At 46.4% G+C, this 25,126-nt stretch overlaps 1 protein-coding gene across 1 annotated transcript in view; it reads right to left on the reverse strand.

Annotated features, from left to right (window-relative positions):
* Positions 1-25,126, reverse strand: part of PEX7 (peroxisomal biogenesis factor 7) — a 1,199,560-nt gene that overhangs the window by 213,423 nt on the left and 961,011 nt on the right. The window contains exon 9 of the mRNA XM_086927402.1: positions 14,002-14,101. Within this exon, the coding sequence (XP_086783528.1) occupies positions 14,002-14,101 (100 nt within the window). The remainder of the gene's footprint in view (positions 1-14,001; positions 14,102-25,126) is intronic.

Genomic DNA, 25,126 nt, shown 5'->3' on the forward strand with positions numbered 1-25,126 from the left:
CAGAGTAAGTGCCTTAAAAACTATCCGTTTACGGATAGGCAGCCAATGCAAAGACCGCAGGAGGTCAGACGATTTAGTTCGGCTAGATAAACCAAAAATGGCCTGTGCAGCCGAATTTTGGACCACTTGCAACCGTTGCAGAAGGTACTCCGGCAGGCCCAGGTAAAGGACGTTGGCATAGTCCAATCGCGACCCGATAAGGGCCAGCACCGTGATTTTCCTATGCTCCAACGGAAGCAAAGGGAGAAACTTCCGGAGCATCCTCAGAAGGCCGAAGCATGTTCCAGCTAAGCCGAGAATCTGAGGCTTCAGTGTCAGGCCATTATCGACTTTCACACCGAGGTTCTTGGCTATCGTGGAAGCGGCCGATGATGGGAACATATCAGCAGGCCACCAGTCCTGCCAGCTCGGAGCAGACCGACAGCCAAAAAAGAGCACCTCAGACTTATCTGAGTTGCACTTGAGGCTGTTCTGCTGGAACCATTTAAAGACAGCCCCAAGGCACCTCCGTCGAAATCCGACCCCTTCCTGCAAGTGAAAAGGAGCTGGGTGTCGTCCGCATACGATACGAACTGGGCCCCATGCGACTCCGCCAGTGCCGCCAGAGGGGTCATGAAGATGTTAAACAGAGTAGGGCTCAAAACAGAGCCCTGGGGGACTCCAACTTCCAATGGCGGCACTACAGCAGAAAAAGGGGGGGCCCAGACTGTTTGACAGCAGCCCGCTAGAAAAGATCTAAACCAGCTGAACACCGTCCCCTTCAGACCTACCTCACTAAGTCTAGTGAGGAGACCCTCATGGGGGACAGTGTCAAAGGCCGCCGACAGGTCGAGCATCACCAGCATAACCTTGCCACCTCTATCCAATACCTCCTTGATTGCCTCCGTAACTTCCAATAGCGCAGTCTCGGTGCTCAGATTGGTACGGAAGCCGGATTGCATAGAGTGTAATAGGTTGTGCGTTTCAAGGAAATTGGAAAGGGATGTGTGGACATGTTTCTCCACAATTTTGGCCAAGGCCGGCAGAAGGGAGATAGGCCTGTAATTGGCGTAGACCTCAGGATCCAGTCCTGGCTTTTTAAGTAATGGAATAACCATCGCCTTCTTTTCAAACACATATAGTTCTCTGCATCTTAAAGTAAACGCAACAGTCTCACTGTACATATAACTATCTGCAACCAGAAAAAACATATCACACCATCTAAAAATATGCAAACTGGTCATATAAGTAAAAAAAACTCACTGACAAACACTTCTAATATATACCTCACAAGTATTTCTACTTTTTAATTTATGTACAGGCACAGCACATTTTCTTATGTTTTATTCATGACTAAAATACTCCTATTTACTAATGTGACTAAAAGTACTACAGTTCCCAGAATGCAAATAACATAGCTCTGTCTATGCTGCACATGATGCTTAAACATTTAAAACATTTGTCATTTTTAAAGGCATTACTCATGGTCATTTTCAACAGTACTAACATGTTAAATGTTAAATGTTACAAGATTTCTAAAGCGCATAGCTGCCCGTGAGCGTCCCAGCGCTAGATAAGTACAGACAGAGTCATGAGGGGGGCTCACGGGAACAACCAGGTTTTTAGAGATTTTCGGAAGGCCAGGAGATTGGGCTGAGCACGAATGTCAGGGGGGAGGGAGTTCCACAATTTGGAAGCATTATAGGAGAAACGCCGACCTCCTGATCGCGCTCTCTTGATCTTAGGTGGCAAAGTTAAGTGGGCATTAGAAGATCAAAGGGGTCTAGAGGTGGTGTATGGAGTCACCAGGTCTCTAAGGATGGGGGGGGCTTTACCGTTAAGGATTTTGTGAGTCATACAGAGTGCCTTAAATTGCACTCTTTCTGCCACGGGCAGCCAGTGAAGAGATTTAATGGCTGGCTTAGCCGAGCACCGGCTCTTGGTGTTGGTGAGGATCCGTGCAGCCACGTTCTTAACATCTTAAACACATACCCTCTGCAAGATACAGTTTATCTGATATATTTTTTTAAATCACTGTCAAATTGTTTTTGTTAAACTCCCATATACATCTTCATTTCTAATCTACATTTTTTAAATAATTGAAAAGTTATATACATACCAGTGAATTCAGCTCATAGCTTATATTACTGTTTTAGCTCTTTCTGGATAGTTTTGACTCTGTTAAGATTTGTATAAACTAAGCTCAAGAATTGTAAACCACTCTCATACAAAGCAGCTATAAAATGACAACCTCTTCAACTTTCCACTCTATGATCATGAGGAAGACAGCAAATTAAATCATGTATTTTATTTTAGACTACTCTAGCTTCACATGCGTGTGATAATATTATGAGCTTATGAACACGGATTACTGGTGGCACCTACGGGTTTTTGAAGGAAAGTACTTAAAAATATTTTGCTGACAGTATTATACGGAAATGTGAGTGAACAGATGATCTTTTGTTGGTTAATATAAGTTAAGGAATGCGGATTTCTGGTGGTGCGCATAGATATTGACATATACCCCAGTAATTTGGTTTGCTGACAATATTACATGAGAAGGGATTGAATAATTGGGGGTTTGTTGGTTACAGGTGGAAAGTACATCTAATGAACAGATGTCCAAACAAGGATATTTGCAGAAACTTTGGAAGTAAGATGACTATCCTCCCCCCTGGGCCATGTTAATAAATTTCTGATGGCCATTACTAACATAATGCCATAGGAGCTACATATGAGAGGACTCATTTCTAGCTTTTCATACTGAATATGTGTTTTGATTATAGGTCGACACTACCAAACAGTACATATGACACTGTTTTGACGTTATTATTTGATGTTATAGGATGTACCCTTTGTTCTTTTTCTCTTTCTTTTTCTTCTAGGATACATTTTCCCTAGCCTAGCTGATCCTTAATGCAACTTTATTACATGTTCTGGGTTGACATTTTTACTGTTTCATTTTTTTTTAAGGATACAAGACAAAATATAAAATTTCCCTTTCTTCTGTTAAATGAATAAGGACATCTGAAATTAGCTTTTGAGAATGGGCACTTTCTCCCTGAACCTGAACACCAAGGTGTCTTGGGTGACGGGTGCTAATGGATTACATAACATTCTTATTTTTGTATATACTTAATTTGTAGCCCCGATAAAGTCAGTGATGTTAATGCATCGACCTGGCGAAACACATGTTGCTTAAAAGGACTACTGATGAAACAAGGATCTTAAGAATAAATCGGTCCGAAATAAAAGAAGAATTGAATGGACTTTATTTGTTGTATTTGATAATTACGGGAGTCATTTGCTCGGGACTAATATTGATTCACTTGTGAATGATTAACATATGTTTAGAGTTTGCCATTAATTAAATTGTGTCATGACTCCTCAACTTAAAAAAAAGTGTTCTGTCTCTTTAACACCCTTTCACCCCAATACACTCTTAGTTCAGTGTACCTAAAAACCCAGAGGAACCAGTAGGTCACAAGTTCACAGCACATTGTAGAAGGAACATGAAACTTCCAAATAAGATACAGCAGGCATGGTTTGTCCACAGATTCAAACGCATACCCATGTCTGTATTAATTTCTTTTTTTTTAACACAGCCAATAATAGGACTTCTTGCTAAGGCATTCATCACACTACCTAATTTTATTCACTTTCGTGCTGACAGCATCCAATTAAATATATCTTTCCTCCATTTTAACTGCTTTTCATTAGGAAAACTACCTCATTCCGCTACAGCATTCTCCTGACTGCTATTGCTCCTTCACTTCAAAATGCTTAGAGTGTGGATTGTGGACCACAGCTAGGTTTATTGAGCTAAAGAGACTGCAAAAAACAGAGGTATTGACAGGGACTAGGGTTTGACAAATGTGGAGATTATTAGGTTTGGCTGGAGAGGGTTAAAGATTCATCAGCTGCTGGCTTTGGTTAAATCCACTGTGGATTGTCGAGCTACTCACCTCATCATTGTGCAATGTGGTGGCAATGACCTAGGCACATTGCCTGGGGTAGGGCTGGACATCCTAATGAAAGATACCTTTTCAGACCTGATGTCACTTTTCCATCACACTTCAAGAAACTACATTTCCCTTGTTTTCAGCTTTCTGACTACCACTCCCGTGATCCCTTGCACACGGAAGTGTTAACATAAGACCAAGGAGGAGTCACAGCCTTGACATCCATTCTGCCGGCAGGACAGATGCCACAGGACTTCACGCTCCATCCGAGCGGTAAGCATCCAGCCACTAGCTGGTCATTGAGCCTTATACAGTGTTCCCCCATCCCTTCCCCTCCCTCTGCTGCCTCCTGTGCGGCACCTATGTACGTGCTTGCATGCTATCACATTCATTGAATGCGATACAGCTAGAGCCCTTCACTTTGCAGAGCATCCATGCACGCGTCCGCTGCATGCGCTAGCAATCATTCTATGCTAATCATTTTAAATGTGTCACGCTATTTTTAGCGTTTGACACTCTGTTAAGCAACTGTGTCCGCTCTCGCAGTTGTCAACAGCAAGTAAGATCTCATCACTGCTCAAACAGCGAAACTCGTGCTTAGTCGACCCTAGGCTCAGCACTTTAACAGCTACAGGGCCGCAGTACCTTTCTCCCACATCTACAGCCTTCAGGGCTAGGTTAGCGCTAGATAACCTCAGCGCTAGTTGACCCCTTCATGTACCTCCACTTCTGCCGGCCCAACCTTTACAGGCTTGATTCAGCCCTGCCCTCAGGGTACTCCTTGGTCTCACCCTGATTCTTGCTCACATCAGTTGGTGTTTTGTTTGAGACACTGGTTTTGAATCGTTCAACCCCACTACAAACCTAATGCTCGGTCACAAAGGTTACATGCATGTCCTCCCACGAGTACCAGTGTTCACAACTGCTCTGGTCTCTATCCACTCATACAACCTCCATTTCAGAGCACTGTCAGCTCCCTCTGCCTTACTCTTTCTTCTTTGATCTTATGCCACCAGGTTGGCGTCTGTACCCATTACTAATTAGTACAGGACAGAAGTGGTATTTATCACAAACCTAAATAGGTAAGTGCCACTGATTTGGTCACTCAGAGCAGAATTGTAGTGACGTAGCCATGCCTAATATGGTTTTGCCATTTGAATGTCTGTATAGATATGTCTTAGTCATACACTTGCATTGTCTTTGTTTGTCTTCACTACAGGCTCAAACGGTGGATTTGACTGAACACCAAAGTATCTGGTTCAGTATAAACAAACCGTAGTTGCATCCAATTTTTTTTCGACGATTTTGCACTTAATCACTTTAGCAGTAGCTGTCTTGTAAGATCCTGATGAAGGTCACAAAACTTTTATAGGTCAAAAAGGCTGTAACATGTTGATCCCAGTAATGTAGCCGTCTCTAATTTTGACAGGCTCATTATACAGCATATTGTTTTTAACCCTGTCACTGGGGAGCTTAATAAAGTCTGTTGCTAACTCAGTAGGTAGTTTTAACCCACACACACACACTCAGCACTGCACATTATTTTCTCACATGCCACGCTCACGTATGGTTTTTAGGATAACCCATGTGCCAACACTGAAAACATCCCTGAGCCCCCCTCTTGTAGAGAGGGGATTGACGCCCGCGCCAAAACTAGGTTTTGACACGAGGAGGCACCCCTATGATGAACCATGACATCTTTGGTGTGTGAGGGGAGTCGTCCTTTAAAAGGGATATTCCCCGTGTCTCTTTAGATTTTATGGCTCTCACTGTTCAAATCTCTACTAGACTGAGACTATGGAACCGTGGGTTCTTTGTGTGTTCATGATTATAAGTGGAGAGTGTACCGACGCTGGTCCTTAAACCTCCTCTTGGACCCCCCGTTCTGTGTGTGATATTGGTACTCTGATATATGCCAAAGACAGAAATGGAAGTGGTCAAATCAATTCTGTCCACAGATTGACAAAGCCAGGAAACAAGTTAATAAAACTGTTTCTAGCACCACTTACGAAACATATAGGTTTCCCTATATCTAAGGTCACTCTACTTAAAACCTATAAGTCATCCATAAAGCAGGCCTTTTCAAACCCGAAGGCAGAGTGCTTGGTTCTAAGTGTGAGGGTGACCCTGCATGAGCAGGACACCCCTACAGAGACACCCCTTCAGAGTCAATTTTCCCGGGTTGGGAGGAGCTACGATAGCAAGCAAGATGGCCGCATAGCTTCCCGGCTCCGCTGACCCCCGTCTCTCGCTCGAAGATCCTGTCGTATATCCTGATTTCTCGCCCCATATCCGGGTGCATGAACTACTCTGCGAACTGATGGTGCAATCCCGAGGATTTTCCGACATGGTGGAGTGGAGTTATGTCGAGGTTTAATTTGAGGCCTAGCCCAGTCTGGAAGCCGGGGTCTCAAGTGTTGGTCTAGCCGGGTCCTAGTAGAACAACAGCGGACCGGAGAGAGCCGCAGGGTCCGGTCCACGGAACTTCCGACATCTTTATGACTGAGTTGCTGCCGATCTGCTGCCTGGAACTGTACCTGTGGTGTGGAGACGAGTGATGCCCGAGGTGGTGTGTGCGGGGGTCCGAGACCCGGGGGCCTGGCGTTCGTAGCGCCGGTGCCGTTGGTTCGGAGACTTGGAGCGCACTAACGCCTACTGACGATCGGTCCCTCACTGTTCATTCCTGCTCCGCCTAATCTTACCCCGGGGAAGGCGCCTCTCCGTGGGGTCGATATGCTTGACGCTATGGAAAACCCGGCGGAGCGGGTCCAGTGTGGCCCGTCATTGCGGTCAGTGATGGCGGCCCTTGAGTCACTTCAGGCGACTATGAAGATCCAGGCCTGGAACCTGATGTTGGCAGCGGACGGAATCAGAGGATCGGGACCGGACTCTGACTTGCTGCCCGAGACCCGGTGGCCTGTTCCTTTCCCTATCGTTACCCCAACGATGCCATTTTGCCCGGTGCTTGGAGCTTTCTATGCCCCTACAGAAGTGGAACGGTTCGAGCTTGTGGAGATTTGCGATGCACCTACAGAGTCGGAATCTTTGGAACTGCAATTGGCGAAACATTTCACTGCTTTTCCCGATTTGGAGACATTTGCTCGTAATTGTGATCTGAGTGGGACTGTGTCGCACCCCCTTCCCAACTGGTCCATCAAGATGGCGGATGGGATAGTGCTTGGTCTTAGAGTCGGGAAGGGGCATCGTTGGACTCGAGCGTCTACTTTGGGACTTGCCATCCTTTCTTCGACTAATGGACTATGTTTCGACAACTTCTGTTGGTCCTTTGCCAATATTACGGTGGGGCGCTCTCTATCGGAGGGGCTCAGCGAATTTGAACGACGGGGCCAAGGCTGAGACTGTTGTTTGAGGTTTCGTAATGTTGATTTATCGGTAACGGGACTGCTTTATTTGGATAACGGAGTCCGGGGCGGGATTTCTGGTTTCCTCTGATGTACTGTTTTATTGTGGTCTGCTTGATTGTGGTAACATTGCAGGGGATTCTTCGTTACGACGGGGGGGAGAGTCCGGGAAAGCGTATGACATAGTCCTCCTCCATTTCCCCTTTTGGGCAGGGTTTTAGTCCCTTCTTTCTTTCCTTCTTCTTTTTTTCCCTTTGTTCTTCTATATTTCGGGTTCATTTACGGGGCGACAGGCACGGGGGGTAGGCCATAGTTATCTGCAGGGGTGCAGGGTGGGGGGTTGGAGGGGGGGAATTTTGTTTTTACTGTTTGTTTCTATGGCCTTTTTTCTTCTTATCTTTCTTTGTCTTTTCTTTTGTTTCTTCTTTTTCGGGTCAGCGTAGTGGGTCACTTCTTTTGTTAATTGTTGACTTTTTCTATGTGCCTCTACTTTTACGGTACTTCAGTACCATCGGGCGGGCACTTCACTGGTGCGTAAATTAATTGTATGCTTGAGATCCTGTACCGTATGCCTTAGCGCCACTGTTTTGAACGATATCGACCTAACTTGACTTTCTCCTGTTTTGCCCGCCCTTTATGCACTTCTGTGATATTGTATGGCACCTGATCCTTCTATCTTATATTAGAAAATGGAACCTTTATTATCCTGCTATTCATATAGTATGCTATACTGCCAGTTTTAATTGAAGTCCTGCTGTATTCGCCTCCCGGAAGGCCGAGTCTTGATCTAATTGCTTGATTGAAATGATATTGATTAGCGGCCAGCCCTGGTGGTTGTAGGCCCATACTTGTAACTGGTTGAAGTATCAATAAAGGTTTTCCCAAAAAAAAAAAAAAATGTTCCCGGGTTGTAAGTGAGGCAGCCATATAACATATAGAGGGGCACTGTGTCATTACGCAATGATCATCTCAAAACTGGCTGCAATGAACCCTATCATGTTTGGTATCAAACATGTTGGAATCACCCCCACACCGTAAACAGTGTGCGAGGTATGATTCCATGCACTGTAAAGCTCCTCTGGAAGGCCCTCAGTGCTCCCGGTACCAGTCTTCTAGACCCACCAGCACAACATGGCTGCTGCAGACCAGAGACATGAGTCTGCCCTCCTGCTGGTGAGCCAAGCTCGAGCAGGGGAAGGCAGAATAATAGGTATCCTGTCACAGGGAGGTGTGACCACCTCCCAGACAGAGTTTAGTGTATTTGGGCCGTGTGGGAGCGCTTGCTAGCGCCACTCAGTGTCTGCTTGAAGGGCACATTTGGTGCTCTCCTTACATAGTCCAGTTCAAACCAGCTCAGGGACCCATTGGCTCCCGCTCTGGCGCGAAATTGGACAAAGGACATGGGAGTATCCTCACCACTGTCCGACCCCTCCCCTGGGAGGGAACCACGAATCGTCCCAATCCTTTCCTTCGGGTACTTAAGGGCTTACCTGAGGGTGGATGCCTAGATTCATTCAAGACACCACTTCAACTTCGACCGTCTGGGCACTCTGGTCTTTGCTCTGGGCATCAAGACTGCAACCGGGAAGACTCCTGCTGCTCCTGATCTTATTGCTCTGCTCATCCATGCCTGTGCTCCATACAGGAACCTTCCAAGGCCTGTGGGCATCCAAGACACGTGAAGGAATCTCCCTTGAAGTGAAGGAGTCACTTCCCTGCATCTACAGGCTCCGCAACTAAGCTGACTAGTCTGCTGATCCTGGGCTCCCACGGACTCCGAAAGGCTCAGCAACACAGGTGGTGGTTCTTCACATCCCTTGAGGCCTGCCCTCTCACCAAGTTTGAGGACAATATACCTCGTCGGAGCCTCAGGAACCAACACTGCGTCAACTTGCTGTTGCAAAGGCTTGTTGGCTTCCTTCCATCAGGATCTTTGCGCTCCAAGTAGCCCCTACCTCAAGCATCTCCTGTGACCAATATATTTGTCCTCACCACATCACTTGCGCCATGGGCCTGCATCTTTGGTGAGCTGATCTAAGTCCGTTTGCGATTCAAGTGCCTCTGGCCTATGGGTCCTTTGATTTCTGTGGGCTCCCCTGAGTGCTCGGGCCTGCCTTAACTCCCCTGTTGGTGGTGATTTACCTAGACCTTGCTGGTCCCGACACTGCACCTTCTTCTCTTTCCACATTCTTTGCTTCTCTTTCCACATTGTTTGCAGTTGCCAAGGCTTGTTGGTGCTCCTGACGGACACAGACCCCTCAACTCTCGACATCCGACGTGGGAAAGCTCGTGAATGGCTCCTGGTCTTCCACAACGTCGCCTGGTCCTCACAGCTGCAGCTCCATGGTCACCATCATCTTACCTGCAACACTCGATATTGGTGGGCACTCGTCTTCCGTGCCTCCTGGTCACCCCTGAGTGACATAGAATCTGTTCCCTCTGCTTGCAGGTACTCTTAACCTTGAATCCACCTTTGGGCTCCACCGGTCACTTTCACCTTCTACATCAGCGGAATCTATCTGAAGTCTCCCATTGAGTTCGACGAGGGTTTCTGGCACCAGTTCACACCTATACACCCGGCTTCCCTGGTGTAGGTGTCCTGGTTCCTAGGGTAGGGTGGGATGGCTCTCCGACCTCTTGTCTTTCTCAGGGTTTCTTCAAGGTCCACTGGGAAGTGACCTTCTTCTTTAAAATTTCAACTGCGACTTACCCGTTGATTTGAACGGAGAACGCAGTTGTGTTCCCACACTGCACACGGCCTCCATGGGGCACCTAGATACTCACCTTGGGTGATTCCTACGGTCTTCGACACTGCTACGTCCTCTGGGTATAGTCTTGACTCGAGCCGTGGTTCACATACCACTGTTTTAATATATGGTTTGGTCTACCCCGGTGACCACTGTATATTCTGTGCTACTTAACTGTTTCTATTGAAAAGTATTGTGTGCATTGTGTATCTCTCCGGCTAGGAGATATCTGTATGTGTTAGTGAGTGTCTTATAATAAATATATATTTTTATAAATACACTGTGTGGTTCCACTTCTCTTAATCTATGCCAATAAGATTAAGTTCTGGTAAAACAAGCTGCTTTACACTCCTTCTGGACCGAGCCTGAAGGCTGCTCTCCACAGCTACCACTTAGAGAGCGTTCTAAGGTTCTCTAAGACCACTAAAATCACCATAAAGGTTGTCTGGATTGGTGCAGGGTACCCACTAACATAAGTGTGCATCATATACCAAGCCAGCCTCTCACACCCTCCATTCTGCCATGGGAAATCATCCACATTGAGCGGTATGTATATATTATACTGAGATTATGCTAGAGGATGGGGGGCATAAGAGGTGTTTTCCTGATTTTGACTTTGAGCTATTATCCACTTTATCAATATTGGTACATGATTATGGAAATGTGAATAGAAATGTATACAAAAAAAAAATTATATCTGTTAATCATTTACGTATTAATGACCAATATGTAATGCATGTTTGTTTAACGCCTAGAGTGCTCAGGGCGACCCATTGACATCCTCTGCGCTACTTCTGTAATGTGGAGAACATCAACTGGTTATCCTCAGCACTGATCAACAAAATGTTTCTGTTTAAAAAAAAAAAAAAGAATTATTTTCTATTTCAAAATCAAAATCAGGAAGCGAGCCAACAACTTCCCTCATGTCCCAAGTTTGATCAATATTTGTTTTGATGTAATGCCAGCACACTTACGCTACAACAAAACAAAACTGAAAACAGACCTCTTTTCTAGGCGAGGAAGCCTCTTGGGTAAAGGTCTGTACCCCATGCCCCCACCAACCCCAACCAACCGCAAGACAGTCTTTCTGAACTGGGGCTGTATAGTTATGTGTCAGACCTAAAGTGGCTCAGTAGTGGGTCCTCTGCCCCCAAATGTGGATTATTCTTCTAATTGTTTTCTTTTGACTGAAGGCTGTATTGGAATGTGCTGTTTTATTCTATGTGACACTGGCTTGTGTATTATGCTCTCCTAATGTCTATTAGAGCATTGGAATGTTGGGAGCTCCATTGAAAACAATGGAGAGCTCTGGACTTCTAATGGCCGGTATAAGCCCCGAGCTCCAACATTCCAATGTTTGTTCACAGCTGTTGCTCAAGAATATTCCAGTCCTCTCGTGCTCCTTGAGGCCTTTGTTTTAAGACTGATAATATTCTGCCCTTGGGGTGGAATGTTCTAATAGCCTTAGAGGCCTCCACAGCAGACTCTATGGGCCATTAAAGGCCTTCTCCCTTGTTAAAGGCCCGAGCCGAACGCAGGAGCGATACTTTATTTGCCAGTAGAGCCCGCTACGGTGGGCTCAAAGACTATATTATGCAACTGCTAAATAAAAACAAGTAAAAAAAAAACATTCTGGGGTGGCCGATCAAGGGGTTTACTCTAATCTGGCCACCCGGGGCGGGAGGTAAAAAGCCCACTAGACCCCAAGGATCTCTTTTTCTGGGGCAGAGAACACATCTTGGACAAGGGCTAGTGCCCCCTCCCCTCTATAAGGGCAAGACAGTCTTTTTTGGTGGGGAAGCAGATTGGGGGTTTGGCCCCCATCTGCTCCCCAGTAGGTGTACAAAAAGCCCACTAGACACCAGGCAAATTGTTTTAGTGAAAATAAGAAAGGGGTGGGGGCGAACCACCGTGGCACAGTGATATGCTCCCACACCAATGGGGGCAATATAGGCCGTCTGCCCCCATGAGAGACAGATTAGGAAGTTTGCTACAACTGTGCACCCAACCAATGGCAAGACAGTATTTCTGCTCTTGTTGGTGGGCAGACTGGAGGATTTTCCTCAAATCTGCCCCCCAGAGGGGGAGGGTGTAGCAAGACCAATAAATACCAGGGATTTCTATATTTTGTGTAGACAGGCCCCCCTGGGCAAACGCCAGCCCCCCCCCCCCCACCCTATCCCGGCAACTCATACTTTCTACCCCTCCGGAGGCAGATTGCGGTGTTTGCTCCTTATCTGCCCACCAGGGTTTTGGAAAACCCATTAGATGCCAGGGAACTTGTGTTGTAAAGAAAGCAAGACATAGGGTCTACCCACCCTGGCATAGGGCCATTATCCCACCCTATGGGTGGGGCAATATAGTCTTCCTGCCCACCACCGCGCCACCTCCTGGGAGGCAGATTGGTGGGGTTTGCCCACAATTTGTCCAAGTGGCAGTAGAAAGTCCATTAGACACCAGTTAAAATGATTTTGTGAAAAAATACAAGAAAGGGTGGGGACTGCCCACCCTTGCATTGGGTCATACCCCACACCTGAAGGGACAATACAGTCTTTCTGACAGTAAATTTGCCCCGATTGAGGGATGGACTGAAATCTGTTCCCACAGGGGCAGAAAGCCCGACAAAGACACAAGGGATTTTCAAGAACTGCAGAAAAAGAGATGGGGGTGTGCCCAGCCCAGCTTTGGATGAGACCACAACCCCCAAAAAACACAACACAGTATTTCTGTTCCCCACTACTCCCCAGGGAAATGATAGAACTGAGGTTTGGTCCGATTTTTGGGTTAGCCCCTAATTTTCCCCTCGATGTGTAGAAAGCCCACTAAGCCACGGTGAAAAGATGGTCCAAAAAAAAAAGAAGGTGTGGGCCATCTACTCGCATTGAGCTGTGTCCCACCACAGATTAAGCCTGACTGATTTTCTGCTCTTATGGGGGATTATCACAATTCTGCCTTTGGGAAAGCAAAAAGACCACTAGACTGGAACCTAGCTATATTTGGCAGATAAGCCCTAATAAGGGCAAAACCGGTCATGGGTTGCTTGTGTTCTGGTTCAGGGAGGACATGGTCTGGCAGTTCGTGTTAGACTGTTCTCATTACAGCAGGGTCAAGACTGATTTGTAATGGCTGGGTCCAAACTGAGGCGCCATGGTGTGCAAAATAACGATAAATTGGGATGCAGCCCCAGGTATTACCAGGGGCTGAGATTAATTCAAGCATTCCTCATATCACTTTTTTGTATACTACAGTATGTTGCCCTAAATGGGATGAGTATGCCAAGATGTGGGTTGCATCCCTACTAGGACACTGGAACCAAGCTATACATGACTGATGAGCCCATATAGAGGCAAAACCGGCCCTAGGTTTCTTGTGTTCCGGTACATGGAGGGCCTGGCCTGGCAATTCGGGCTGGATTGTTCCCACTGGAGCAGGGTCAAGACTCATTTGCAAAGGCTGGGTCCAACCTGAGGTGGCAAGGTATACAAAATAACGATGGATTGGAATGTGGCCATTAGTTATTAACAGTGGCTGAGATCAATTCAAGCATTCCACCCATCACTTTTTTGTATACTGCAGTGTGCATGGATCCATAACAGAAAACTCACGGAGAGGCACCAAAATATTAGTGAGGTGGCTCGCTGTGTGAATCATGGCATATGAATTTACATGGTTTAAGCCACGCCCTTAATTACGCAGGCCACGCCTCTTGCCAAGGCCTCCTAGTTACACTTTTTTCGCCACAACCATTTTAGAGAGTACACACTAACTTTTTCATCCATCTTACAACACTGTCAAAAGACATTAATGCAACTGCTCCATCTGGCATTAACTAGTTTGTGTCAATAACTAGCCTGCCCAACTATAACGGACTCTGTATATTGTTTTATTTCTTATGTTTATAGATGGTATTGAGATGTTCATGTGAATGACTTCTGAAATCAAAATCATTACCTGCCCTGGGACATGGAGGCTTAAATCGAGTCCACAGGCAAACTCCGAATGATGTTCGATGGTCTCGAGCAGCGACTCGGGTTTAGAAAAGTCCCAGAATCTGTGGACAGGGAAAAACACACAATTATTTTAATGGAACGGCGGTTTCTCTCAATGAAACATGACGCTGCGGTGAAAATAAACAATGATCCACTTTAGAAAAGCATTTAAGTGTTTCTGCCAAAGAACTTTGCTAATATACATTAATACCTAGGAAGGAAAGGGCTGTTAAAACCACAGCATGTTATTAACAGGTATGTAAAAAACAAACATAGACGAGTCTGCATGGGTTCACTAATAAATAACAACTTGGAATATACAGAAGTAAGAAATTCTGCCTCAGTACATTAGCACCAGTAAAGAGGTGTTACTAAGTTAAAGTGATTTCACCTTCGACTATGGCTTGGAACTTTTGTAGCAGTCTTACAGCGCTAGGACACCCCTGTTAGGGTAACAGCTGCGCTTTATAAAAATCTTCCATCGTCATTGTTGGAAAGTCATCCTGTGCCCTGTGCCCTGGGCACCCCCCCAACATTTTGCTGACTGGTATGGGTGGTAACTGACTCTGACTGACCTTGGGCTCTGCCTAACCAGGCCCAGTGCTATGCTGAAAGAGACACATTTAGAATACAGTGAAAACACATATATACACTAGGGTACACTATGGGTTGGGTTACCCCCGTGATTGGCAAGACCTACCCTATAAGGCCCTAGTACATAATAGGGCAGGGGGATTGAAACTACCTATCAGTCCATAGTACATAGTAGGGCATGGCAGTTTAGAGGCCTGCAGCCCTTTCTGCATTTGCATGTGTGCACTGCTGAAGCCTGAGGTCAGTTTAAAAGTGACTCTGTGCTGCAGGACTGCTTTTAAAAAGTAAATTGTCCCCAAACTCGACTTTTGTGTTTGGGGCACTTAAAAATGGATAACCTACAATGTGTGGACATATTAGGTTCCCCCAAAGTCTCCGGTGGCTGCTCTGTACCGTGACGGGGTACAGACGGACACAGAGCGGGACCTCCTTCCCTGAGCTTTTGCCAGTTAGAGGTGAGGGGATTTATCCTACTTTTGAGGATATTCCCAGTAATACCTGATATCGTCGCACAGGATTACTGGTGTTGTATTATCTTTATACTTTATTCACTACCGTTTATGTAGCAGCAGCATTAGTTTAAACATCATCTTTTGGTCCTGAAGAAAGTCAATGATACACAATATTGATCGGATGGCTGAAAGATCTTGACCTGAATCCTGAGTAGTTTTAAATCTATACTACTCATTGCACTCCTGCCAGTGAGAGCAAGCCAATAAAAATAGTTTTTTGCATCCACTAGGCAGTTTTAGATTCACCCTTAGTTTTTTCTTAGTTGTGCTGCACTCTCACTACACCTAATTGCTGATATATGGGATTTTAGCATCTCAGTTTGGTTAGTAAACATCCTTTTGAAAACATCCCTGAGCTCCTTCGAAGTTGTAGCCCGAAGTAGGACTAGGTTTTCCTACTGGGAGGAGCAACCCATATGATGAAGCTTGTCACCTTTGGTGAGTGAGGGATTTCGTCCTTAAGGGAAAATTCCCCTAGTTATTTATGAGAGATTAAGAGAGGTTGCACTTTCGTCACGCTTATATCCTGATATATGATCTATGTGCTATTTTAGACCCAAGGTTGTATTGTGTTACTGACCCCCAGGATCTCCCATAGGTGTCCAAGGGGTGGGGGATAAGGTATTTATTAGGAAGATCCTTATAAAATGAGTTGTATGTGCCCTGGGTTAAGTGAAATGGCACAGTTCACTCCCCATATTGTGATAAAGTGCTGTCCAAAATCGACTTTGGTGGTAGGAGAACTGGGGATGGAGGATCTGAAATATCTGTATATATTCAGAACCCCTAAAGTCTCCCCTAGTGTTCCTGGCTTGGTAGTCCTGTAGATATATGTAGAGTACTCATAAAATATGTTTTTATAAGCCCTGGTGCTTGAAAATGGCCCAAGTCATTTTTCCCATTGCAAATCCCATGCCACGTAGGTTAACATGGCAAGAAGTTATGAACTAATAACTCTTGATAGGAGAAGGCTACAAATACCATTCAAAGACTTCCTAGAATGGTATTTTGATAAAATGTACGGACAAGAAGTTATAAGACTTTCTTGTTTGTAAGCCCAGATTCAACCTTTCAGACGTGTGTCCTGATTGGTCAGAGTTAGGTGGATTATCCAGGCATCTTTGAAGAGGTGATATAGAGCCCCTGAGGTAAACCAGCTCTGCTGGTAGGGCAGTGTTCTGTTACACAGGAATGACAGAGCAGGGGAGGAGTCGTAAACAATGGACTTCAAGGGAAGCACCAGTGTCATTTACAACTTTACTCTTTTGAACCCAGACCAGATGCTAGGCTTAAGGAAGGAAGGAGCAGATACAAGGGGGAGAGACTATGGTGATTAGCCATCCTAGGGGTGTGTTTATCGAGCTCTTCTCTCCCTGCTGGACAATCAGCCATTATGAATTTGGAAGAATTGGTACACTCTGGGACAAAATGGCGCCACACTCTGCAGGAAGTGGTCAGAACTTTGGGTGGTATCCTGCAGCCCATTGGACAGGAGTGACCTCCTGCTTGACCCAGAGGAATTGGAATACGTATCTAAAAAGGCCCCTCAGATCTGCTGCTTGAAACTTAAGAAAGCAAGACTAGCCATGCTAGAAGTTTAATGTGCATTTCCTAAGGCCTGCACTCTGAAGACTGCACCTTCTGCACCATCTGAAACTACAGCCTGTGGATTACCTTGCTGTACAAGGACTAAAGAGTGGACTCCCTGCAAGCTACAGGTTAACAGAACTCACCTGAAACATCACCACCAAGGATCCTCAACCTAGAGAACTTCCAGTGGATTTGTAATGGTTTTGTCCACGTGGATTGTGGGAACTGAAGTCCTCAACTTTCAAGGACCAATCCGTATAATTTCAGACCCTTGGAGTAAGTTTGAGACACTTTGTGTCGCGATCACAGAGTGTGGACAGGGAGGAAAGGCAGGTAATGCACCTACTCAGTTTCCCTCCCCTATGTGCATGATGCCCTGTTTGGTTGGATCAGGCGCCCAGTGCACTACACCTCCCAGAGACCCTTGGGATGCACAGGGGGAACACAGATCAGATACCTACAAGGAATCCGCCCCTATAAACCCCTCCTCTTCCGGGAGGCGGGTGCTTGACAATCTTGCATATTTCGGATTCTCGAAGAGAGCGGAAGAGTATTCCTCACTGGAGTTAGCATTTTCCTTCGTTGTTGGTTCCGCTGCTTTACCAGCTGATCCGGAGGAGAGACTTCTTGTTGGAGAACGGTGTTGCTCTTTGATGTCCACACTCCCGTCAAACTGCTCCCGACTCCCAGTGCTGGGAGTCCTCAGGTAGTGTCGTCCCCGTCTGGAGAGAGGCGCCAGAGCGCTCCTCCCACACCCGCGACATTGTTTGTTTTCCCCGCGCTGGTGGAGACAGTGCCAACCTCCTACAAGCACTCACACTGTGATATTTGAACAGCAGCCGGGTGCGCTTGCAGTAGAGAACTACCCTTTTGCCTAGTCGCCTTCAGGTACTTTCGCTGTGCCTCTGAACAGCTGTGGGGTGCACTTGCCCTTGAGAAACTTCTGGTACCTTTACCCCCAAATGGCTCTCATGCTGTGATTTCAACAGCGGTTGGGGGCACTGTGTTTTGGTGTTTTACTTGCCCATGAAGTTCTAGCACTGTGACTATGTCTGCAGATCAGAATTAGGTGCAAGTGACGATTATTGGTTTGATTGCCTTTTATAATGTACTTGGAGCAGGTATGATCCTGGTTTTCTTTGAAGTCGTGGTTTCTCCAGGATTACAGTTCGCTGCCCGCTTTATGCATATTGCTGCATGGAATAGTGTGAGTGCATGAACGACTACGTATTTTGTTGCATGTTTGAATGATACTTCCCGTACTACCCCTCATACCTCTCTCTCTTCTTTTGTATGCAGCAGTCTTATGAGGAGTGATCATTGAAGACGTCCAGAGCCCTAGACGAGACATAGGGAGACAAAGAGCCATCCCAGCAGCAGTGTTTGTTATTTTATCCACTTCCCTTTTCCATGGAGTGCTTCCTTTCATAGCGGTGTTCATTACTCTGTGGGAGGTTGCACCCAGGGCAGTAGGGGGGCTCCTCAACAAGCCATCGTCCCCGCTGGCCACTATCAGAGGTTAGTGGCATTACTTTTGTGCGCAGCTGACACATCCTGACACTTTGGGACCCTTTGGGAAATTTCAGAAAAAAGTTCCAGGAGTTTGGAGAACTTTGGATAAAAGCTTCATAAGGGGACCGACTAAATCTGGTTAGCCATGCCACCTGCTTTCAATCGCGAGGCAGCCTGCCGACCAGGTTCGTCAGCTGAAAAGCTCTGTAGGTCCAACTACCAGAGTTTGAGCGGGAGTAGGCTAAATCCGAGGCCGGCAAACCCTTACCGAATCCAGCCTGGTGAAGAGCATTGAGGGAGCCCACGAAGAAAAGCTACAGTTTGACTTTGACCCAGTCTATCGCGACCAGATGTCCCGATAAGACTCTATTGCTCTGTAAGTGCTATAAATTGCATAACTTTGAACATTCATATTTCCGGTTCCTTACATTGTATTTTTGTCATTTAGGTGTCAATTTAAAGATACAAATATGTCCTATTTTTATAAATTGGTGTTGGATTTTTATTATGGATTGTGTCTTACTTATTTCCTGCATTGGTGTTTTTATATGCTTTACATACCTATCTTTGAAGCTAAGCCTGCCTGCTCGCAGCCAAACTACCAAGGGTTGAGCATAGGAATAATTTTCTAAGACCTATTCTGAGCCCTATACTGTTGATGTGGGCTTATTGGCAGTGGCAGATATACATTTGCCCCTACTAATAATCCACTTTCCAACAATCATCCTCATGGATATATTTGTGCCTGAAAGTAATTACAATGTAAAACATATCATACCCCCTCATGAAGGTTGTGTATTATCCGAAATGCTTTGGGCATGGTAATCGCAAGAAAAATGATCAGAGTTTATGGACAAGCAACAGACTGCATTTGTGCATTTGAAATAGAAAAAATAGGATTCTCCTACAATTTAAATGTATCTTCATTTCTTTTTTACAACTAAAGATGATTTAATGATTCATTTGACGCTTCGGCTGATTAACGTTGTGCATCACGGCGTCTCCTCAGTCGGAAGACAAGTTGCTTCCTATAAACATATGGTAATGCTCCATATAAGCTTTCAATGTTTTAGCTTACTGAAATGACTGCCATATAATCAATGTACATATGTCTATATATATTGTCTGTCCATGGTGTGTCGGCTAGCATCTAATTCAGTCCTGTCTTCCCTACACCAGCAGAAAACATTAGACATACACCTTTGTGGCTAAGTGTTGCCAACTCAACAGCACATTCATATCTTCTCAAAAAATCTATACATCTGAACTATTCCCAACAAGCTGGCTTAAACACACCACAGCTCACGTGCACAATACTGAAGAGAACCCCAATGACTAACGCTGCTTCTGAACAGAAAAGCTTCCTCGCCGCCCATCAAGGCAGCTATGCATATAGATACACATAACATACAACAGGGACCCATGACACAATGAGACGCAACATTTTCAACTATTATCCGATAAAAAGCCATTACCAAGCACTAAGTGAGCCAGGTATGCCCAGACGTGGGTCCGGACTCACTGTGCCCCTGGATTCAAGCTAGCCTGGCTGATGAGGGGTGAAACCCCTAAACCGTCCCTAGAATTCTTGTTTCCAGTCTAGGCAGGACCTGGCTTGGCAGTTTGGGCTGGACTGTTCCCATGAGGCACAGGATCAAGACTGGTTTGCATATGACTGGGTCTAAACAGGGGTGATATTGAGAGCAAAAGAACGATGGATTTAACACAGATCTGTTGACTTGGGGTGAATGTTTTGATTTGTTCTGCATTCCATCTATCATGTGTGTGTCTTTAAACAGTACAAAGGACAGAAATTATTTTCTCCTACCGAAATACAATCACAGCAGACTGACTACCTTGACTTTAGTTCACCTGAATCCCACATCGGTAAAGGATGCCCAGAATACAGAAGTTCTATAGGGCAAACGGTGGACGTGTGCTATGCATAAGCTGTTTACAAATGGCACAAGTGTGCTTTGCATAAGCTATTGACATAATTTAACCTGGGCTTAATTTGTAAAAACAAATAAGGGCCAGGGTTCTTGTCAGGAGGCCACTGCAGCTTGCTCGACACGCTGCCCCTGCCATGCTGCTAATGATAGTAACAACACAGCTACTAACCATCACACTCCTACAAGTGTGACAATTCGGATTATATCAGGCTCCCAAAGCTATTCGAATGGCTTGGGCAGCGGGTAATAGGCATTTTAATGTATATTGTATTAATAAGGACCTGTTGTAGTGGTCATCTCTAAATTATCCATACAGCACCACCTTGTGGCAGACTGTCACAAGTGCCAGAGTTGAAAATAAAATCCCAATACCGAGCACCAGAAACCATCTGGCTCAAATTAAGCACTGATTAGGTAACTATGTCTGAGTATCAATAACTGGTGGGATTGCCTCTAGTACTTAATTGTGAGGGCAGCAGAGAAATGTGTGTAATTTCGTACATTTATGTGTAGAGGTGGGCGAGCCAGTAAATTAAGAGGAGAGCCTAGCTAACTAGAGCCGAACTAAGGGTCTGGCTCGGCTCTAACATTTAACATGTACATTATGCAGGAAAAGTCATGTTAACACAGGATAAGTACTTCAAACTTTTTTAAAAAGTGTATTTCTTTCTAACGCAGGAGTATTCACATTAGTAAATGGGATTATAGCACTGGAATGAGTGCCATTTATATTAAGTGCGCTTTAGAAATAGGGATTTAGAAACAACCTGCCCTTATCATAATGATTTTATCTGTGAACAAAGAGGCAAATCGGATGTTGAACTGATGTATTTCAAGGTGCTCTCCTGCAGGATGATGCAGGAAGAGGAGGTAACGTGAAACTAAGTAATTGCTGAGGATCACACCTGCTGACCAAGTAAGAAAGCTGGGACTGAGCACGTTTACTTGTTTCAAATTGTGCAATTGCAGCCACTAGGTGGTATCTCTTGACTATTTTAATTCAAAGGTTATTGTTTTTGGGGTCAGGGCAGCTTCTCCTGCGACAGTTTCCCCTGTCCACCTTGCCTGCAGTCCACTGATCTCTGCTGCCTGTCTACCTGCTGCCCACTCTTTGTGCCTTCTTTGCTCGTTTCTTGCTCTAATTTGCCTTTTCTGTTCGTTTTTCTGCCCTCTGTTTTGCCTTTTTCTGCTAGTTTTTCTGCTCTCTGTTTTGCCTTTCCTGCTCATTTCTCTGCCCTCCGTTATGCCTTTTTTGCTTGTTCTTCTGCCCTCTGTTTTGTCTTTCTGCTCTTTTTTCTGCCCTGTTTTGCCTTTTCTTCCCTCTGTTTTACCCTCTTCTTCTCTGTTTTGCCTTTCCTGCTTCTTTTTATGCCATATATCTTGACTTTTGTGCTCATTTTGTGCCCTCCATTTTGCCTTTCTGCTCGTTTTTCTGCCCTTTGCTTTGCCCTCTTCTACTCTGTTTTACCTTTTCTGCTTGTTTTCCTGCCCTCTATTGTGCCTTTTTCTGCCCTCTGTTTTGCCCTTTTCTGCTTATCTTTCTGCACTGTTTTGCCTTTCTCTGCACGTTTCTTCCCTCTTACCGCCGTTTCCCCCTCTCCGTTTCACTGCTCCCGCCACCCAGTGCCCCGCCCTCCCCCAAGACATACTTAATGAAGGGCGCATCGCGACCTCATTGAGGAACTCCTCGTGCCAGCTCCTTCTTTGAAAGTTCTCCTGTCCAGCTCCTGTCCAGCTTGCCCGCAGTCCACTACCCTCTGTCGCCTGTCTACCTGCTGTCCTGTATGTGATTTCTCTGCCCGTTTCTTGCTCTGTTTTGACTTTTCTCGTTGTTTTTCTGCCCTCTATTTTGCCTTTTCTGCCTTCTGTTTTGCCTCTTTCTGCTAGTTTTTCTGTCCTTGATCTTGCCTTTTCTACTAATTTGTCTGCCCTCTGTTTTGCCTTTTCTCATTGTTTTTCTATCCTCTGGTTTGGCCTCTTCTGCTTTGTTTTGCCCTTTACACTCATTATTCTGCCCCCCGTTTTGCCTTTTTCTGCTCCTTTTTCTGCCCTCTGTTTTGCCCTTTCTGCTTATTTTTCTACCCTCTGTTTGACATTTGCTGCTCATTTTTCTGCCCTGTTTGCTTTTCTGCTCGCTCATTTTTCTGCCCGTTTCTTCCCTCTTCCTGCCTATTCCTCAGGACCTGTCACAGGGGTAGCTGGCACAATGGAGACCCAGCACCCCAGCACCCAGATACGCCATGGGGTGACAGCGCCATACTCTACAAATGCTGATTGATTGATTGTGTCGAGTTCTTTGAGACGCTAAATCAGAAAACTAATAAATAAATGTGGGCATTAAATGTAAAATGAGGTTGTTTTTTTGGTTGCAGTTTAATATAGCGCAATCTTGGCCCAAAGACATCGGATTGCATTACATAAGGTCAATTTTTCACACCCTTTCAGTCTTACTGAATAAAATTAGAAAGTTAAGCAAAGTGAAAGCAAGGCACTGTATTTTTAATGCTATCACAAGCTTCCCCTGACTTGAAGAGGGAGATTTTAGGTGAGGCTCGACACCACAGGAAAGGCAATTACATCTTTCAGCAAAACCAAAGGTCTGGGAAAGCAAAATTTGTGTGGGGGTGTAATTAGAGCACTTAAGAAAGAGTTAGCTGGTCAAATGACGTGTTGACAGTTTTCTTTTTTAATTACCGTGTCTGGTGGTGGTGCTGTGGGTTGGTGAAGGAGTTAAAAAGGGTCGGTGAACCGCGAGGCCCAGCACACACGTTGTGTCAGCTAATAACAGTAACCAGGTCGGCCTCCCAGTGGCCTGCCGATTTCATTTCTTCCTGCTACCCCTCTGCCCCTTCCACGCCCTGTATACGTCAGGCTGTGCATTTTGAAGAGGGAGAAAGCTGATTCATTTACCTAATATAGGGAGATTTGCTGCGGTATATGGAAGAAACTCTGCACTTCCTAAAACTGTCTTTCATTCCCCAGGAAAAGAAAACTGAGAACACACCTTTTTCGTATAGCTAGCTGCACAACATCAGGCTCTATGGAATCTCTGTCACACCTGAGTAGCTGTAAGAAGGAGGCGGTGGACTGTGCCCTATGTGGTGATCGGGTAATTCTGGAACACAGGTCGTGGACAGAGGTAGGACTTATGGAAAACGCTTATAATAAAGATACACATACACACAGTGATATAGTATGGGCCAAGACTAACCCTGGGCGAAGAACTACGCTCCGTTCGCGGAGTTTGCGGAGTTTCGGCAACTCCGCGCTCCGCGGAGAACGCGAAGTTGTCGAATACTCCGCAAACTGCTGCGTAGCGTAGTTCTCGCGCGCTCAATAGCATTTTCGCGTGCGCGAGGATGCTTGTCGGTAAGATCGAGTTGCCGAACACGCAGAAACTGCAATCTGGCACAGAATAACTCGCGAACACGTTAGTAGTGACCGGAAATAAGGGGACGCGAGCGGGCGGGACAAACCTCATGGGTAACTTCGCGCGCTACACATCCCGAGCATGCAGGCAATCAATCAAGCCATCAGGATATTTGTATAGCGCGCTACTCACCCAGAGGGTCTTAAGGCGCTTGGGGGAGGGGGGCCCGCTACTGCTCGAACAGCCATGTCTTGAGTTGCTTCCTGAAGCAGAGGTGGTCTTGGGTCAGGCGGAGGTGGATGGGGAGGGAGTTCCAAGTCTTGGCTGCCAGGTAGGAGAAGGATCTTCCTCCCATGGTGGATCTTCGGATGCGTGGCACGGCGGCGAGGGCGTGGCTGGTCGATCGTAGCTGGCGGGTGGGAGTGTAGAAGGTCAGGCGGTTGTTGAGGTACCTGGGGCCCAGGTTGTGGAGGGCCTTGTGTGCGTGGGTGAGGAGTTGGAACGTGATTCTCTTGCTGACGGGGAGCCAGTGAAGGTCTCTCAGGTGTCCGGAGATGTGGCTGTGTCGGGGGATGTCCAAGATGAGTCGTGCGGAGGCGTTCTGGATGTGTTCGAGTCTTTTCTGGAGTTTGGCTGTGGTTCCGGTATAGAGGGTGTTTCCGTAGTCCAGTCGGCTGGTGACGAGTGCCTGTGTGACCGTCTTCCTGGTTTCGGTGGCGAGCCATCGGAAGATCTTTCGGAGCATGCGTAGGATGTTGAAGCATGATGATGAGACGGCGTTGACTTGTCTGGTCATCGAGAGGGAGGAGTCCAGGATGAAGCCCAGGTTGCGTGCGTGGTCCGTTGGTTTGGGTGCGCTGCCCAGGGCAGGGGGCCACCAGGAGTCGTCCCAGGCGGAGGGTGATGATCCAAGGATGAGGACTTCCGTCTTGTCTGAGTTCAGTTTCAGGCGGCTGTTCCTCATCCACTCGACTACGTCTTTCATCCCTTCGTGTAGGTTGGTTCTGGCGGTTCCTGGGTCGTTGGTGAGGGAGAGGATCAGCTGGGTGTCGTCGGCGTAGGAGATGATGTTGAGGTTGTGTTGGCGTACGATGGCTGCGAGGGGGCTCATGTAGACGTTGAAGAAGGTGGGGCTGAGTGATGATCCTTGTGGTACGCCGCATATGACTTCGGTGGCCTTGGATCTGTACGGGGGAGGCGGACTCTCTGGGTTCTTCCGGTGAGGAACGAGATGATCCACTCCAGTGCCTTCTCCTGGATTCCGATGTTGCTGAAGCGCTGCACTAGGGTGCGGTGGCAGACCGTATCGAATGCTGCGGAGAGGTCCAGGAGGATGAGGGCCGCTGTTTCCCAGTTGTCGAGCAGGGCTCGGATGTCGTCAGTGGCTGCGATGAGGGCGGTCTCGGTGCTGTGGTTGGCGCGGAAGCCGGACTGCGAGTGGTCGAGGCTGGTTGGGCGAGCGCAATTGGTGATCCACTGTGTGAGGTTGTTGGCTGCTTGGTTGGGGTCCGTTGAGCTGGCGGGAGGGTTCTGGCTCAGTGAAGTGGTGAGCTGGTC

Source organism: Lissotriton vulgaris, chromosome 6, assembly GCF_964263255.1.
Source record: "Lissotriton vulgaris chromosome 6, aLisVul1.2, whole genome shotgun sequence".
Classification (NCBI taxonomy): Eukaryota; Metazoa; Chordata; class Amphibia; order Caudata; family Salamandridae; genus Lissotriton; species Lissotriton vulgaris.